A 19,401-nucleotide genomic window follows, 5' to 3' on the forward strand; every position below is an offset into this window, starting at 1 on the left:
AAATTAAGGGTTATCTTGCCATCATAACCTATGTTCCCATTTCATGTTGTGCCATTCATCAAAAGGAAGATACTAAGTTAAAAAATAGTACAGAAATAACTCCAGTGCCGAGAACACATCCTGTACTTTTATGCCTAACTCTAGGCTCTACTAGTCTCTAAGGACTAGTAGACTAGTCTCTATGCATTTTAGAGCAGTAGTACTCTAACTCTCCAGTCTCAAAGCACTCTATTGCAGATGCACTGAACTTGTCATCATTGGCTAAAAGCCCTTCCAGAATTCTTGCCCATGTATATGCTATGTCATGTGACTGGAACGTCCTTCCTCCCCACTGCCCACTTGCTGAATTCATACTTCAAAATGTACCTAAAAAGTCAGGTGTCTCAGATCTAACTCCAGCTGGGATCAGGTGCTATTTTCACCGGTTCCCATTCCCCTTCTACAGCACTTATCACTATTATAATTATTTGTATACAAGCATGAATCCCTGACTAGCCAGTTCCTTTAGGCCTAGGATGGTATCTCACTGAGGTTTGCTCTGGTTGGAACAGAGTACTCACTATATGTCTGCTGCATAAATCAACAGTGAGCAGACGATGGATAAATGAAAGAGCGAACTCTCAATGTTAAATCCCAGGCACTCCATCAGCACTGTGAGCTGAGTCATAGGTGGACTTTACTTTGCGTCACCACATTAAAGGTGCCATAATGTGGGCTACCCAAATTACACTTCCTTTTTCTAAGAGCCCACTCTCTGAGGTGTTTGTCCCCTTGGTGAGACTATTCTGACACTGCACCCACTGCTCAGCCAAACCACAGAAGCAATATGGCCCCCAGTCCCATCCCAACTGTAGTATAGACATCTGGGCTGTCCTCTGCTCCGAGCCTCTGTTTTCCCTAATGGCCATCCAAAGAATCCTTATGTTGTTGACTCATCAGTTAACTCACCCATAACGTTGGTGATTTGCCTCCAAAGCCAGCAGATGCCTCTCTGTACAAGAATGCACTTTTCTTAGACTGTTAGATTTGTTGTTGCAGGGTGAGCCACTTTAGCAACTGCTTCCCTCCATAGTAAGAAAAACTGTCACATTCTTTCCTAATGGCTAGCAACCCGATGCTGGGAACTGGCTGTAGTAAATCCTAAAGTGTTAATCTGAGAAAGACCTAGGTTTTTGATAAACTCATCTTATTGTATTCAAGAGTTCAGACCTGTTCTCTCACCAGCTACAAGGGAAAAAGAACCTTGGCAGAGATGAAAGTCGACTCTGACCCTTGGCGATCCCCAGGAGGCAGTCCCTACACTTCCAGCCTATCTGCCAGCATCACTTTCCTCCAATATTGATTCACTTTTCACTCACACATTGGATGAACACTCATATCCCTCCTGTCAAAACTTGTACAGCCTTCCGAGTTAGATCTGAACCCACTCATAGCTTTAATATATTCTATGTAAGTTTAACTATTTCTAGGGACCTGAATGCTAGGCTTGTTTCAACAATTACTGTATTTTGAAAAATATTTCTTAGACGTTATCTCCATATATCACTGTTCTTTATCAATATAAGTGATGCATAGTACCCATGCAACCAAGTTCCAATGTTATGTTAGCATGCAAACAGTTATATTAACTAAATATCCACGTATTTAGCTATAAAGATATCTATGAGTTTAAAAAAATTGAGTTAACCTATGTATATCATTTTTTGAGAAAACTCCATGTGAAAGGCTAATACACTGGGTCTCCCATTAAACTGACAAAAATGATACATTGAAATAAAATCCAATAATTAAGGAGAAAACCATCTCCAAGTACACACTCACCCACTATGTTTCATATGTGGTGGCTTATCCATTCGTACTGCCAATTTGATTTTTAAGTCAGAGTCCTGGCTATTTTTTGGAACTATCATTCGGTGCAAATCAGCGGACTTGGAGCTATTAGAAGTTGGGTATAATATTACCTGTAAGGGACAAAAAAGAAAACATTTAAGTGCCCAATACAGAGTGCCTAAGAATTGGAACTGAAATCTTTTCTATATGTTTCCTGTTTGAAATGAAGGTGTCATGGCCAAATGTGTCTAATAAATCATTTGACTCCCACCACAGCAGATGGTTTTTCAATACAGACTCATTTATTTTTTTTTTTGACAAATATCTGTTTTCATATTATCATATAATGAGTTTTCTTCCTGTGTCACTTCATAATGAATTAATAGCACAACAGCTACCGTTGAATTGACAGCTAAAAAATACTTAATAGACACCTATAATTTCAAGAATACTCTAAACTCCTCAGGGCAAGGAAGTTCAGAAAGAAATATTCTTTGAAATTACAGATAGCATGCTTAAAAAGCAAAACCAATTATGTGAAGCAGCAAAAATACACCTTATTTTAATAATTTCCTTGCAAAATATTATTAAAGGAAATCAATTCAATTAGAGATGGAGAAGACTGATCATAGCACATTATCTGCTCTAGATCAATACCGAAGAAGAATTTGTTTCCTGACTGCGTTTTCAAAACGATACAGATGATATTATCATGACTGAAACACAGCAATTATTTTTAATAAAATTGCCAAATTATCAAGTGATTATTTCACAACACTACAGCTCCACTAAGTCAACACAGGAAAGAAAAGCCTACTCTTCAGACGTTAGGTGCCATATAGACAAAATGATGTATTTTCTGCTTTTTAGTCAGTCATGACACTATTTAGACAAGGCCTATACCCAAGCCTTAACAGACATCTTAAAATGGAAGCATCATATTCTGAAGGACAAAATAAAGATATGAAATGCAGTGCATTTCATTTTAAGCTATCCTTATTTTAAACCAATGTGAAAGGTAAATAAACCAGAAATTTAGATGTAGGTGGAAAAATTATAAACATGCTCAAGTATGCTAAAATGTTTTTAAAGCCTAACATGGCAACTGAATTTGGCATGCTCTGTCTGCCTACCCCCCCCAAATCTTCATTTCCATATATAAGTAGAAATATTCACTGAGAAATTTTCAAGCAAGGCTCTTTTTCTCTCTAGGAAAGACAACATAATCATAAAAGTTTCTCAAACGATTCTGAACTGCCAAGTTGTGAAATGTATCTACTGTTTTGAGACTCTTAAGCCTTTCCTAAAACCCACAGCTAAGCTGAGTCCAGCATATCTATACACTTAAGCATATAAAGGCATATTCAAGAACAGATTAAATGGCATTGTGATGTTTTCAAAACTTATGATTGTATTCTAGAATTAGTTACCGCTAATTAGTTAGTAATTAGCTAGCTGACTGCTAAAGCCAATGCGATGTTTTACAGAATCTTTCTCAAAGGACAGGAAAGAAAAATAAGTTCGTAATTTCCGGCTCAACCCAGTAGACAAAAGAATGTCATTATCAACTTAGGTGATTCCAAAAAAAGAATCAAAGACTAAGACAGAGCTACGTATCCTCTGTGGCCGTATAGCTGCTGCTTCCCTACAAGTCTGGAAAGCTTTTTCTCTTTCTTCATACACCTTTTTTTTTTTTTTTAATTTAGTTGGCATGAGCAACTCAGACTTTATCCCTTTTTAATTCTTCCTTCTAAGTTCATACAAAAATTGGCATTGTTCCAAACTCTAAACATGTTATACAGGAAGAGAATATTAAAATTAAACCTCTGACAATTTCTCATTCTCTAAATGCTGAGGATGGGTTACTAAGATGAGGTCCCCAAACAACTAATGGCAGCTGATCCACAAATTAAGGATCATCCCAGGATTGAAGACCATCATTTCTGCCACATTTTCATCTTCTGATGGGTACTTCTAACCGAAGTCAGTGGAAAGAGTCACTGCTTCTCTCTGCTCAAACATTTGAGAGCTCACTATGCAGGGACACACAAAGATGAAAGAATATGGATGGCTCAGATCCCTCAATGAGCTCATAGTCTCTTATTAGCAGAGCTAAGAGCTTGGATAATATCTGATACCACGACTTTTTCCTACTACCCTTCTATCCCTAGGGCGTGCAGCAATTTTCTGATTTCGTTAGTCTCCGGGTTTATTCACCATCTATTTGGCATCTCTGTTCTATCAGGTGTATGGCTAATTTCCTGTGTTAAATTTCCCCCATTTGAAAGACCTGAAACAGCCTCTGTTTCTCTGGATGGAGTGTGACTGACAAAGGTGTGAACAGTGGCACATAAAACAAATGGAGAGCTATAGATATGAAAACTACTCTATTTCTAAAAGAACTCTACTGGCAAATAAACTCTAAACTTAGTCATAAAAATGGCCTGTACAAGGGCCAGCCCCATGGCCTAGTGGTTAAGTTTGGCATGCTCCACTTCAGCAGCCTGGGTTCAGTTCCTGGGCACAGACCTATACCACTTGTCAGCAGCTGTGCTGTGGTGGCAACTCACATACAAAAAAGAGGAAGATTAGCACAGATGTTAGCTCAGGGATAATCTTCCTCAGAAAAAATAAAAAGTCAAATAGTTTCCAAGTTCCCAAATTGCACAAGTAGAAAGTGGTCATACTCCTTTAACATGATTTAGCCATGGATGATAACAGACAACGAAGAGGCTCCCAGTGTGGAGAGCTCAAAGACTCAGGGAGAATAAAGGACAAAGAAGTTCTTTTCAGAAACATATTAAGGGTCTAATCTGGAGACCTTGAAACTTCCAGGGCAAGGTGTCTTCACAGTGCCTGCCATGGCAGGATTTTATTATTGTCATTGGACAGTTATTGCTGTGTATTTCCCACTTCACCCTTTTTTCAAATGGGAAACTTAACTGTAGCTCTCCTGTTCCTGGTCCACCACTGAATATCGGGTTTGTGCTAGGGCAGGGTGAGGAGGAGAGGTGGAAGAGTAGGAAGTTAACATAAACTTTAGTTCATTGGTCGTCGGGCTGAAAAGAGCCATAGTAGGACCTGATGGAGATGTTGGATGCTGGATTGGATGTAAGGACAAGATGAGACTTTGGGTTGTTTCTCTAGAGTTGAAGTGAATGTGTTATGTGTAGGAGGAAGGGTAACACCTCTTGTTACCCTTGGCTGTAGGGGTGAACTATGGCAGATCACCTAACTATCCACTAGGATTCATGCCTTTACTAGTATAGAACTGTTGCTAGGAAGCAGCTAGTCAACCAAGGACTATATTTTCCAGCTCCATTGCATTTAAGTAGGGACACACAAAAGTTCTAGCTAATGGAATACGAAGTAAAGTGGTAAGTGTCACTTTGGGGAAAGATGATTAAGATACAGGTATGTCTTCTTCATCCCTCTTTACTCATCTGCCAGCCAAACGCAGAGAGCTCCAATGCCCTAGGAAATGAGAGCACCATAAAATAGAAGAAACTAACGCCCTGAATCACCATGTGGAGGAAAGCTACCCATCTGTCAGGAACACCCATAGTCAACTGTTACACAGGTGCTACTGTTTTGAATTACTGAAATGCTGTCATTTGTTTGTTACACCATTTAGTAGTATCCTAACTGGTAGATTAACAAAGTGTTTTGCTTCATAAATCTTTCACAAATAAGTGCTTAAAAGAATTTTTTCAGGTTAAGCAGTTCCACTTCAAGAGGACTTAGTTCATGTTCCGAGAGATGTGTCTGATGTTGATAGTACAGTAATTAAAACACTTAGACATAAAAATTTACTAAGGATTCTTCTGTATTCGAGCCTCACATCTAAATTAAATTATAGCTCTGTTCAAAATAGCTGGCTTCTCACACTATCTAGCAAAGTATTTTGTTCTTTGCTATTTATTTCTCTTAACCTTCCTATACACACTTCTGCTTCGTCTAGTTTATTTTTGTCACCAACACTCTAAATGTCTTGTCACTTAGCATGACACAACACATTTTATGATTTCTTATCTTATATATAAAGCCAATGTATCTTCTTCATAATAAAATGTCAACATTACTTGCCATCTTTGCTAAGGTGTAATGAAAAACACAAAATGGTTTTTTAGGCTATGTTTAAAACTCTGTCACATTTAATATACAGGAAGAAAAAAACTTAAAAATAAAGTATAACATAACATTTAGAGTAGTATGAGGTCAGAAGGATCTTTCTCTTAAAATATACTCGTATAAGCTGGCACCTCTACATTGTTTCCCCTCTCTTAAGAAACCTCAAAGCCAAGCCATGTATATTTGTGCATGTATCACATTAGTTGAACTTTGTGACCTATGACTTCACAACTCTCTATATTTCTAAACTCTATTTCAGTAAAGACTTAAAAAAACTAGGGGGAAAAATATAGGAAAACTGAGGGGAGGCTAGATAGACTCTGGGGCTAAGTAAAAAGTTCACTGCCTTTCCCCATAAGTATCTCTTAGCCTAAAGAAAGAAAAAAGGCCACACGAGCACAATAATTGCATGGTAGTCCTCTGGTAAAATAATAGATATGCATATTTGGTACAATTCTAGCTCAAAGCTAGGAGCAATCAAGACAGACGTCATAGAGGAATTACTGTTCCATTTGGGAGTATAAAAGAACACACAAGACTCACAAGGCAAAAACATGAGGAAGCGACTGAGTGATAAAGATATGAGGCGCTGGAAGTGAATAACTCCAAGAGTAGCACCCTAGAAAAAGGCTCACAATTCTGACGTTGACATTCTTACCACCACCTTTGCTTCCCAAGCCCTTCCGCAAGCTTGATTGTTCAGCTTTTTGTTCTCTGGATCCAACCTCAGTCAGTTTCCATTGCTTGCACCAAAAGAACTTCAACCAATACAAATGCTCATTATATTTTCTGCCATGTCAATTATCTATCTCATCCAACACTAAGGAGAATACCCTGTGGACACTCACTTTTGAAGGTTAGGAAAAGGAAGAGAACTCGACAATTGAGACCAGAGCCCAAGGAGACAGAAGAAAAACCAGAAAGGTGTGACGTACTACATTCAAGATGGAGAGTGTTTCAGGAAGCAGGAAGTGGCCAACAGTGCCAGATGACAATCGAGAGGTCAAGCATAGTAAGGACAGAAAGGCTATTACTTGGTTTAACAACCAAGAAGTCACTAGAGATCTCAGCCAGAGAAAGTTTAGGTGAGGGCAGACTGTGATGGTTTGAGGGACAAAATCTATTTGAGAAATGGGAGAAGACTTCACTTAACTCAAGTGAGCCAAGATTAGGCAAGATCAGTTCAGCTAGAAGGGACACTGTGTGCAAAGGCAGGAGGGATGAGGATATGGCCAGGTAGGTTCAAAAGAACAAGAAAGTGGGAAGGTTGTGCTGATGAAGGAGACCAGAAATGAAGACTAGGGACAGACGGTGAAAGAAGGTGTTTTGCTGAGGAGTTTGTATATTATTCTACAACATGCAGTAAAAAGATGCTTTTAAGCCAGGGAATGACATAATCAAATTTTCATACCCTTGAGTAAAGAATAATCCCCCTCTATCCAGCTGTATACATTCTGGAGAGGACTCATGTGACTCAACATGTGGCCAGGTGTCCTAACATCCAACCAAGAAATGAATTAGCTTTAAAAATACATCTTTAAACCAGAGTAAGAAGGGACTGAAAATGCTCTTAGCTGGAACCATGTTTCAATTTGTGATTAAAAATCCTTTTTGCTGACAGATGTCCTTGAGACACAGGATATTTTAAGGAAACGCCCAAGGGAACATCTCTTCAGATCAGTAGAGCTACCTCCAGGAGAAACCTTGACTTTTTTGGGTTCAGTTGACATTTTTCTATCTTTCTCATTCAACTAACAGATTTTATAGTTTAGCAAAGATTCACAATGACTATTCTCTGTGAACCTTTCAAGTAGCTTCTTGAGAGCTTAGGGACCTTAAGAGAGTATGTATTGGGAAAGGACTAACTGAATTTACTTCATTTCAATACATTTTTCTTTAGCACATCTTAACAACTAGCATATACGTTCTCCAATATCAGAGTCCCTATATTTTCAGTGGGTGGAGAAGATGAATCAGATGATTTTTCTGGAGAGAAATCTACATCCTTCTTAGTAGCATTTTCCAGTGTTTTAATACACTTGAGGTTGCTTAATCTAAATTATTTCTCCTTTGATTTGATACTATTGCTTCCTGTCCTGCTTAGTTGAAACAAAGAACGCCCGCTCGCTCTCACTGACACAATGCTCTTTTGTATACTCAAAGATTAGAATAAGTCTTCTGTCAACTGTATTGTCCACGGGCTAAATCCAGTTCCCTTTGTTTTCAAAGCGGGAAAGAATCCTAGAATTTACAATATTGAGATGATCAAACTCCCAACTCCTTATCAAATGTGTACTTGGCCTGACAGAGAACCACGCATCCCCTTCTTTCTATATAGTACTTTTTTGATAAGGCCTTTTTCAAAAAAAAGGAGAAACTGAATAAAAGACAAAGAGGAAAGTATTATCTTAATTATATACTTTTTCCCTGGTATTAGCTTGTTAAAAGATAAGAGATGAAAAGCTTTGTTATTTGCATGATGGGATTTGAGGAAAGGGCATCTAAAAGAAAAACCAAGGTGTGTAAATTATTCCTAAATCTTTTCTGATATCTCTACTTAACAATGAACCATCATGTGAAGGGGCTTTTGGAATGCAGTTAACAGAGTATGCTCCCTAAAGGTAAGAGCTATTTTGTGGTACATAGAGCAATAATTTATCTGTGGCTCAAAGGGTTATTTAAACCACTATCTTTGATTTAGCCATTCTTCACCAAGGTCCCCCACTTCACATCCTATAGTAAACACTTACCAAGAATTTGTTGGTTGCTTGGTTGGTTGGTTGACTAGATGGATGGATGGACAGATGCTTAGAGAAATTAGAAACAAAAATGTGAACATACAATTGATACTTGATGGAGGTCAAAAGAGAAAAAGGCTTGCCAACTAAAGTATTGCCAAAATTTGATAGCAGAAAATTACAGTAGTAAATGCCAGAATTTGTAGGCCATTTACTTGCCAGTCTCTAAAAACTTAGGAAACTCTCATCTTTCCATTTCTGGATGGTGCCAGGCAGAATAATAGTCTCCCAAAGATGGCTATGTCCTAATCCCCAAAACATGTGAATGTCACCTTACATGGCAAAGGGAGACTGAAGTAGCAGATGGAATTAAGAGTGCTAATCAGCTGACCTTAGGGATATTCTCCAGGTGGGCCCAATACAATCACAAGGGTTCTTATATGGAAGAGGAAAGCAGAAAAGAGAGTGTTAGAGTGATGTGAGAAATAGTCAACCAGACCTTGCTGGCTTTGGAAATGGAAGGGAACCATGAGCCAAGGAATACAGGCAGCTTCCAGAAGCTGAAAAGGTAAAAATCTGCATTCTCCCTTAGACGCTCCTGTACCATAAATCAAATGGCAACCCTGCCAACACCTTGATTTTAGCCCAAGGAAAATCATTTTGGACTTCTGACCTCCATAACTCTAAGATGATAAATTTGTGTTATTTTAAGCCACTACGTTTTTGGTAATTTGTTAAAGTTGCAATAGGAAACTAATACATGGACAATAAAAGCTGAAATTTGATCATAAACACTAAATTTACCTTTTAAATTCCTTCTGCTACGTGTGTGGTTCGATATACTTACATACAGATTTCCTTAACAAGAGGTTTTGTGTACATGTGTGATTATTTCTCTCACATTCTTGAAGTATTCTGCTCGTATGAAAATCTTTTGTATGTAATTTTTCTCACTTTGTGTTAATTAACTTAAAGTTTTGACTTCCTGTACCATAAATCAAAAAAATTTTTTAAAGTATTGACAATGAGGATGATTATTTTGATTACTAGAATGAAGGCCATCATGTACATATCACTAACAAATTCCAAGTTCCATATACCCAAATGATGATCAGCATTATTTCTTTCATTTCAAAGTCTTCTTTGAAGATTTTGAAAGACATAGCCAAGTTTGTCACTATATTTTTCATAGCCGAATTAAAGATACTGGCCCTTTATTCATCTTATTAATGACTTTTCTTGATTGTTAGGTATTGATTTCATACTTTTCCTTGGACGAAGCAATATATTCTATCACAGCTACATCTCTGTTTTTTTAAGACTTATCCAGACAGGAAAGCATCATTATTATTCTTGATCTATTCCCCTCAGCCATAAATTATGAATAGCAGTAACCTTTATATTTCCTTACCAATACAGTTTCTATTAGAGAGGACACCGCATGAGTGGCTTTATCATGTTTCTTTTTACTAGTTTGGTTATAATAATGCCTGGCATTTATAAAAGAACCTTTCAACTGAATGTCTCATCGTGCTTTTTGAAATTGAAATTAATTCTCACATCACCCTTAAAAGATAGGCATTACTCTTGTTATGTAAATAACTTGACACTGAGGTTAAATGAACACCTAAGGAAAATTACTTCAAGATAACAATAGACATCTTCAGTTTTACATCCCCTCCCCATTCCAATACATTATTCCCTTAATTATTTCACAAACATTATAATAACTAATTTAGCTTTGTTCACTCTTTGGTTATTAAGCACTATAAGAATTCTTACAGCCAAGTCAATTTTATTACTGTCAATCCATAATATATGATGGTAGGATAGAAAGGAGGGAGTTACAGACGATGTCTAAACTTGGATAACTTCAACTGCATCCTTAAACTGAAGAGATGGAATATACAATTATAGCAAAATGTTTTGGGATTGACTAATTTACAAATAAGCATTGGTATTTATATTAAAAACCAACTATCACTCTGAAGAGTGAAGATGAATTCTTATTCTTCATTTGAATAATAAATTTATGCAGGGTCTAATAATCACCTAACAATAATTTATGCAAGGTCTAATAATAACCTAACAATTTGCCAAAATGATAAGACTCATGAAAACATTCCCAATTTGTCATTCTATATGTATGCAAACTAGTCACAAGTTATTTAAATAATAGAAAAGGAAGACAAACAGGAAAGCATGAGGTTGAGAAATCTTGGTGACACATTTTCATGTCCTCCAAAGAACTGAATGAATTCAGAAAAATAAATGATAAGATGGACAGGTGCTGGGGAATAAATGTCAGGGCAGAGAGACACAGGTTAAATGACTTGCTCATGCCCTCATGGTTATTATAGCAGAGCTAATATCAATACCAGAATCAATGTCTTCTGGAAGCAGGTTTCAAACTTTTCAGTTTGTGATGCTCAACAACCAACTAATGTGAATCTTGCACCTTTGACCTAAAGACTTTATTTTTGACTCATACAATACATATAATAAAAACTAGCAGGGGATAAAAGTACTTAGCTTTTCGGTACCAGTGCTGAAAACAATAAAGGTGGAATTCTTAAGTGGTTTTGGATAGCTCCAAGACACACAAGGACTTCTTTTCTTAATGCAATAACTAAAAGAGGAGGTTAGTAATGGACTTGAGGACGTTCCAACCTGCTTCTTCTGTGTATTATAAGAGATGAACTGAACATACTAGAATCTCACCCTTGCTACAGGATCCAAACCAAGTATCATTGTGCAATTGTTGTTCCATTTTATCATTTGGTTAAAGTGACTCATTCTACTGTCTACTATAACTTTGCAGAGGAGAAATGAAATGGAATCAGGCAAGCTTCAGGAGATTTATTCATTTGTGCAGTCATCCTTCCAACATTAATTAGACATGTATTGTGGGTCAGAAACTGGTAGATACTGTTGCTGAAATGATAGTATGTCTTAGGCCTTACTTTCAACAGGAAATAGAGATATAATATTATAAGGTTCTTATACCATAGACGAAGTGTTACAGTATCACTTGAAGTTAGACTTTGATGAGTTAAAGCAACATCGAAAATAAGTTATTGGTAATAAGCCAACAAAGAAGAAAAAAATAGAACCATACAAAATATTCAATTAGTCTAAAAGAAGAAAAATGGGACAGAGGGAATAAAGGATATATGACACAAAGAAAAAATACCTAAACAGATTTAAACTTAACCATACCAATAATCACATTAAAATATAGTTTAAATACTCTTATTAAAAGGCAGAGATATAAAAAGTAAAGATCCAATTGTAGGAAGCTTCAATAAACATTTTAAACAAAAACAAACAGATTAAAGGATGGAAAAAAGATTTAATAGCTAACACTAGTTAAAAGAAAGCTGGGAGGGCTAAGATAAAGTAGATTTTAAATCAAAGTATATACCAGGGGTAAGGAGGGTCATTCGTAATGACAAAGCAGTCAAGTAGTGAGGAGGGAATAGTGATCCTAAATATTTATGCACCTAACAACAGATCTTCAAGATATGAGAAGCAAAAAATGATACAGCAAACCCCAAATTATACTAAGATTAGTACCAATCTCTCAATAACTGATTTAAAAAACGTAGATAGTAAATAAGGATATGAAAGATGTGAACAGTAACTTGAGTTATTTGACATTTATAAAACACTCTCCTGAACAATGGAAGAATATGCAGTCTTTTCAAATGCACATGGAATATTCACCAGATGCACCATATTCTGGGCTATAAACGAAGCCTCAATAAATTTTAAAAGGATCAAACTCATATAAAGTATATTGTCTAAGCACAATAGACTTCAATTAGAAATCAGTAACAGAAAGAACTCTGAAAAGCTCTCAAATACGTGGAAAGTAAATAACATTTTTAATAACCCATGGGTGAAAGAAGAAATCAAAATAAACCTTAGAGAGTATTTTGAATTAGAAGAAAATGAGGGAAAAAAAATTTGTGGGATGCCACTAAAGCAATATTTAGAGAGTAGGCATTTATAGCACTAAATGCCTATATTAGAAAAAAGATTTTTCTCAAATTAATGGCTTCAGCTTTTAAGAAAGAGAAAAAATATCATGAAAAAAACAAAAATAAATAAAACAAATAATAAAGTCAGAGCCAAAATATATTTTTTAAAAGTTTGCAGAAGGAACTTTATCAACCTGATGAAGACGATCCACCAAAAACCTACAGCCAACGTTATACTGAATGTTGAAAGACTGAATGCTTCCCCATAAGATCAGGAACAACACAAAGATGTCCACTTCTGCTCAACTCTGTATTGGAGGTGCTACTAAGTACAACAGGCAACAAAAAGAAACAAAAGTTTCTAGACTGGAAAGAAAAAATTAAAACTAGCTTTATTTGTAGACAATATTGTCTATGGAAAAACAATCTACAAGAAAGCTATGAAGACTAGTGAGTTTAGCAAGATTGCAGATATAAGGTCAATATAAAAAAGTCAATTATATTTCAATATACTAGCAATATCTAAATTAAAACTACCAAAGGAAGACTCAATATTGTTGGTCACTTCCCAAACTGATCTACAGATTAAGTGCCAATCACAATCAAAATCACACTGGGTGTTTCCCGTAGACATCTACAACCTGACTTTAAAATTTATAGGGCAAAGCAAAGGACCTAGAAGAGCAAACACAACGTGGGGTTGGAGGGGGGAAAGAACAGAACAAAGCTGGAGAACTATCAGAACTTGATATGACAGAGTTATGATGAAGCTCAAGTAATCATGGCAGTGTGCTATTGGCATCAAGAGAGGAAACTAAATCAATGGAACAGAACAAAGAGTCCAGAAATAGACCCACAAACATACAATTGATTTTCAAAGAAAGTGCTAAGCAAATTCAGTGAAGAGAGTCTTTTCGATAAAAGGTACTAGAACTGGATATTCACATACAAAAAATGTGAATGTTGATCTATCTGAGCTCTAGATACAAAAATTAAAAGTGGAGCAAAGATCTAAATGTAAAAATCTAAAACTATAAAACTTCTAGAAGAAAACATAGGAGAATTCTGAACTTGGGTTAGACAAAGATTTCTTAGATATAGTACCAAAAGCACAAGCAATAAAAGAAAAAAATTCATAAACTGGACTTCGTCAAAATCAAAAACTTCTGCTCTTTGAAACACACTGCAAACAGAACGAAAAGACAAGCTGGAGACTGGAAGAAAAATATTTACAAATCACAAATCTGATAAAGGATGTGTAAACGACATATTATGGTCTTTTCCAAACTCAAGAATAAGAAAACAAGCAAGCCAATTAAAAATTGGGGAAAATATTTGAACAGATTCTTCATCAAAGAAGATGTAGAGATGACAGAAAAGCACACAAAAAGATGTTCAACATGATTAGCATTCGTTGTTCGAGAAGCGCAGATTAAAACCATAATGAAATAACATTATCACCTATTAGAAATAAGGGATTAGCACACTGTCTGTGTCTAACATTTGTTCTCTCTAGAGCAGAGGCAGCCTTCTATTATTCTGGGGAAACTGAAATGTCACCTTCTGGTACTATAATCCCCGACATGGACCCACCATGGAGGACACAGATTTATAACTTGCTCACCCACTTTTAGAGGTGAGAGAGTAAGAAAATGCTTTCCTCTGTCTCTGCAGTGAGGATGCCAGCCCCGACCTCAGAGAAGGCCTGAGGCAGACTCACTGAGGAACAACTGATACCTGTTAGCAAAGTTCTCCTTTCCCTCAAAGTCGGACTTAGAATAAGTCGCTCCTCTAACACTTCACGGTATGTGATTAATGAGCCAGATATAATTAATTGCTGCTAGAAGAAAATATTTAGAAAGAACTTGTACCATATATAAATCATATCTGGGCCTCTACCTGTCTGTGGTCCTGCTTCTTGTCACGGTTATGGCTTCCGAGATAGGACAAGAAAACCTTGTGAGGAATGGTTCCATGAGTGGATTAGAGCAGGGAGACCTTTTCCTGTGATTTTTAGTTTCAGAAAAGCTACACTACTTGCTAGAACCACAAAAATAATTTAAGTCTACTGCATATGGTGAGTTGGGTTAGACAGATATCAAATGCAAATGAACCTCCATTCCATTTTGCAGAAAATGCTATTAATTCACTGCCTAAAGTAGCCGTCATCAAGTGCCGGTGCTTTCAGTAAAATAGAATATTAAACTTCGCTTTCAAATTGAAACAAACTCCTGTGATTATGATTTCACTAGAAGCTTCTCGAATGTTTTGATTCATATGTAGATCAATCAAATTCAATTAATGCCTAGAACATTTTTTAAATCCTCAAATATAGATTTTTGTCTGTTTGAGTGAAGGAAAGGACTAAAAGTGATTTTTAGGAATTTAACTGTATGATTATTTGCTGAAATGAGAAGTTCTATGATGGCAGCCTATAAACCAAGCAATTATAAACATGCTTTAAACTCAATGGGTCCTGACCACTTATATGTATGGGATGTGCAGTAAATTATACTGAATTTGGTTAAAATAATTAGCTCCTAAAAATTTTAACATAAATGAGAAAATTATAGAGAATTCAACTTAACCAGAACTACATAAATGAGAAAAACTAAAAAGGATGTACTCCAGAAAAACAAGAGGGGCAAAGAAAGAGAAAGACTAACCAGTGAGTGAGAGTTCCTAAGACAGTATTTCTCTCTCAAGAAGACGGATGCTTGAACACACCACTACATCGCTTCTCTCTTGTCAAGTTTCAGAAACAAAAATCATGCATATTCTGACAACTCCTCAGATGGATCGCCTTTGATGCTTCATAAAACAGAAGAAACAGCTGGATGAAACAGGCAATTATATAAGCTAATTTTTACTTGCTACATTAAGATGTAACAAGCTGTTTGAAAGATTATAGTTCATTTCAATGAAATACTCAATACAGCAAGCCTCATTTATCTTCATATTTAAAATGTATCTGAAATTAACCAACACCTGCTGTTTCCATATAGTATTTACATTTGTAAAACAAGCATAACGACTGCCACTTCGAATTATTAGGTATGAACATCTCCATATTAAGAAATGTTGAATAGAAACAGATACTCAAAGAAAAAAAAAGATGAGAAAAATACAAAATTAAAACCTTAATTTCAAGAGTATTACTACTCTCAAAATGTATATCTAAGAGGTGAACAAACTTTTAACCTCTGCTATCTTGAAATATTGTTTAATCAAATTAGAAGAAAAGATGATGTTCTGGCTCCATTACACTATAAAGAAAAATAGAGTCTCTGATTTGTATGTGTCTCCATCTTCAGAGGGCAGAACCACCAGTATCCTCCCACGTATACCGATAACATGGTACCAAGGCTATGGACTCAGAGTCCAAGAACAGACAATAGGTTCTTCTTCTAACAACTGTCAGAAAGAATGTCTTTACAGCAACATGGCTAAAACTAAAAAGTTATTTGGGTAGAAACTTCAAAAATTTATTTTGTACTCAAGAACACCATTTGTCCAGTTAGTTACCCAGGAGTACACTAATTCATTCTGAAAGACTCAGTGGAAATTGCATTGCCTACAAATAGCTGTGTGTGAGATCATTATTTAGATTTTTATACAGCTATGTTAAGTAAGCCTTACTTTTAAAGTTTTTTAGGACAAAATCATTTTGATTACGATGAACTATACACTTTTGGGTGCTGGACTGCTTAACTATTTACCTGCTAGGACATACATGCAATATGAAAAATTCCACGTTCTGTCTCCAGGTATTCCCTTAGCACCTGGTGGAGGGTTGGCCACCAATTCGAATGAAAAATCTCCATATGCCACCTCCACTTCCATAATAGGTGTTTGCATCTGCCACCTACAAACAAAATCTGCATGCTGAGCACTTGCCAAAGAACATAACCTTCAACTGCCCAATGCCTATTTAAATTTGAGCTATCATCTCACAAAACTGTATGCTAGGATAGATTTTTTTCTTATTGTTGAGTTCCTAGTTCTCAACCTTGGCTGCACAGTAGTATCAGTGATACTATTTGCACCAGTGCTTCTCAACCCTATATGCACATTAGTTTCTTCTGAGAAGTGCTTAAAGTACTCCTTCCTGGCCTTACCCCAAACCAACTAAAAGAAAAGTGTGGGCCCAGAACTTGAGTCTTTTCAAACACGTCCTAAAGCGTCAGCACTGACACAAACAAAGGCACACTGGCAGCCAGAGAGTAACCTAATAAGATTTGAATCATTGTATAAAATGATATAAAATGTACTCAATGACTATGCATAAAATGACTTTAGTTTAAAGAATATTCAGTTCCTGCTTTATGTCACGAAATCAAATTGGCGCACACCCACAGCATGATTTGTAAAATATTGTCAAATTTCCTCACTTTATTGGGTGTAGTATTTAATGATTGTTTTAGGGCATAGACTTTGGGGCCATAAAGCCCAAGTTCAAATCTTGACTCTTTCACTTGCTAACTTACGGGTCTTAACCTCTGATCTCACTTCCCTTATCTAAACATGGAATGTTACTACCATCCTCCAAGACAATTAAATGGGATTGTTTTTGAATAGTGAGCAGTAATACTAACCAGTAAACCAACACAATGAGAGAGAACTAGAACTTTAATGACAACAGAGATTTCCTATTTCACCTCGCTCAATTTATAGACAAGGGGTCTGAGATCCAGCGAGTAAATGCCTCCAGATCACACTTAACAAAGTCAGTGGAGATAGCCTTACTCAGTAGGGCAAAACTGATCAAAGATGCCCTTCAGTGAATTGCTTGGGTGAAAACTAGTATCTGATAGATTTGTTGGCGAAAATCTCCATAATGGCGGAACCTGCAGTTTCTTCAGCGATTTTCACTATTTAGAATATAAATAAGTTTTTTTCTCCTATTGCGCTGTTACTTTTGAACACAGTAACAAAAAGAACTCCAAAGAAATACTGACCTTTACTTTGCAAGTTTGTTGTTGGTTGTGGTACTGGTACCGTATTTCTGAAATGATTTTGTATGCATTAAAGACAGAAAATGAGTAAATATATTGATGCTTTGGGGAACCAGTAAACTCATGATTTTTCTTAAAAACATATTTCTTAACCAGAAGTGATGATACATAGAATGCTAGTACCTAAATTCCATTATCACCAAAAGGAACCTAGTGCTGATTATAGACCTGAGACAGGGAGAGTACAGGGCAAGTCTGTTAATATCTCAAGTGCCAGAAAACAAAGACTGATGGGATCAGACTAAATTAACATCATCAGTACCAGGAAAATCTGCCACTACATGACTCCTGATATGATGCAACGGGGAGCACAAAACCTCCCCTAGGTAGTGTTCTTCCCAAAAATGTTTACCTGAATTCAATCATGAAAAGCCAGTAAGACAAATCCAGAATGAAAAACGTTCTATGAAATTAGTTCAAACTTTTCAAAAATATCATTACAGTGAAGGCCAAAAAAAAAAAAAAAAGCAGAGAAAAGCATTGTAAAATAAAGAAGACTAAAGAGTCAAGACAATCAAATGCAATACATGATCCTGGGTTGTATTCTGGAATGGGTTGGGGGGTGGAACCCAGCTTTTATAGACATGGGATAATTAGGGAACTCTGAATGTTGACTGCATATTATATACTATTGAATCAATATTAAATTTCCTAGGCAGAATAATGGAATTGAAGTGATGTAAGAAAATGTTCATTTCTTAGGAACATTTTGAATGTTCTTAGGAATACTTTGAAAAAATATTTAAAAGCCTTCTTTATTATACATCTTTTTAAAACCAAGCTTTTACATGCTGGAAAAATTTAAGTCTTACAGAAAAGTTGCAAAGATAGTATGGAAAGTTTCTGTATACCTCTCAGTTTCCCCCATAATTAACAGTATACACTACCATGAAACTTACATTGGTGCATTACTATTAACTAAACGCCGACTCTATTTGGATTCCAACAGTTTTTCCATTAATGTCCTCTTTCTGTTCCAAGATCCAATGCAGGACACCATGTTACATTTAGTTGTCACACCTCCTTAGTCTCCTATGATCTGTGTGTGACAATTTCTCAGTCCTGTTTTTCCTGACCCTGAGAGTCTTAAAAAGTACTGGCCAATTAGCCTGTATAATGTCCCCTAGTCTGGTTTGCTCTGATGTTTTTCTCATACCTAGGCTGGATTTATCTTGGGGTTTTCCAAAAGAATAGCACAGAGGTGAAGTGTGCCCTTCTCATAACATCATATTAGGGGTACATGATAGCTACACAGCATCACTGGTAGTGTTAATCTTCATCACTTGGCTAAGGTAATGTTTGCATGTTACTGTTTTTCTCTTGGGTTACTTAGGTGTGCTTCTTTTCTCATTGCCCCTTTCAGTGCAGCTACGTCATACTGCCATAATACAACTCAGTTCATTTGTAACCGCTGCATTTCACACTGGGATCCCTTTGACATCCTTGACTGATGTGTGTGTGTGTTAGTTTACACACATTAAAATATATTATTTCTGATGTACAGTTCTATGGGTTCTGGCAAATACACACATTCACACATCCAACACCAGGTACCATACAAAATGGTTCCCTCACCTTAAAAGTTCCCTATACACCCTTTGTAGACAACCATTTCCCCCTTGGTCAGTCTCTAGCAAACACTCCTCTGTTCTCTGTTTCTATAGTTTTTCCTTTTCTAGAACAAATCATACGATATGTAGTCTT

At 36.4% G+C, this 19,401-nt stretch overlaps 1 protein-coding gene across 10 annotated transcripts in view; it reads right to left on the reverse strand.

Moving 5' to 3' along the window:
* The window catches only part of CADPS2 (calcium dependent secretion activator 2), a 496,507-nt gene that overhangs the window by 218,010 nt on the left and 259,096 nt on the right, over positions 1-19,401 (reverse strand). For all 10 annotated transcript variants that reach the window (XM_044759580.2, XM_044759476.2, XM_070512671.1 and 7 more), the window contains exon 8: positions 1,822-1,961. In XM_044759580.2, coding sequence (XP_044615515.1) covers positions 1,822-1,961 — 140 coding nt within the window. The remainder of the gene's footprint in view (positions 1-1,821; positions 1,962-19,401) is intronic.

This window comes from Equus asinus, chromosome 1 (genome assembly GCF_041296235.1).
Source record: "Equus asinus isolate D_3611 breed Donkey chromosome 1, EquAss-T2T_v2, whole genome shotgun sequence".
Lineage (NCBI taxonomy): Eukaryota > Metazoa > Chordata > Mammalia > Perissodactyla > Equidae > Equus > Equus asinus.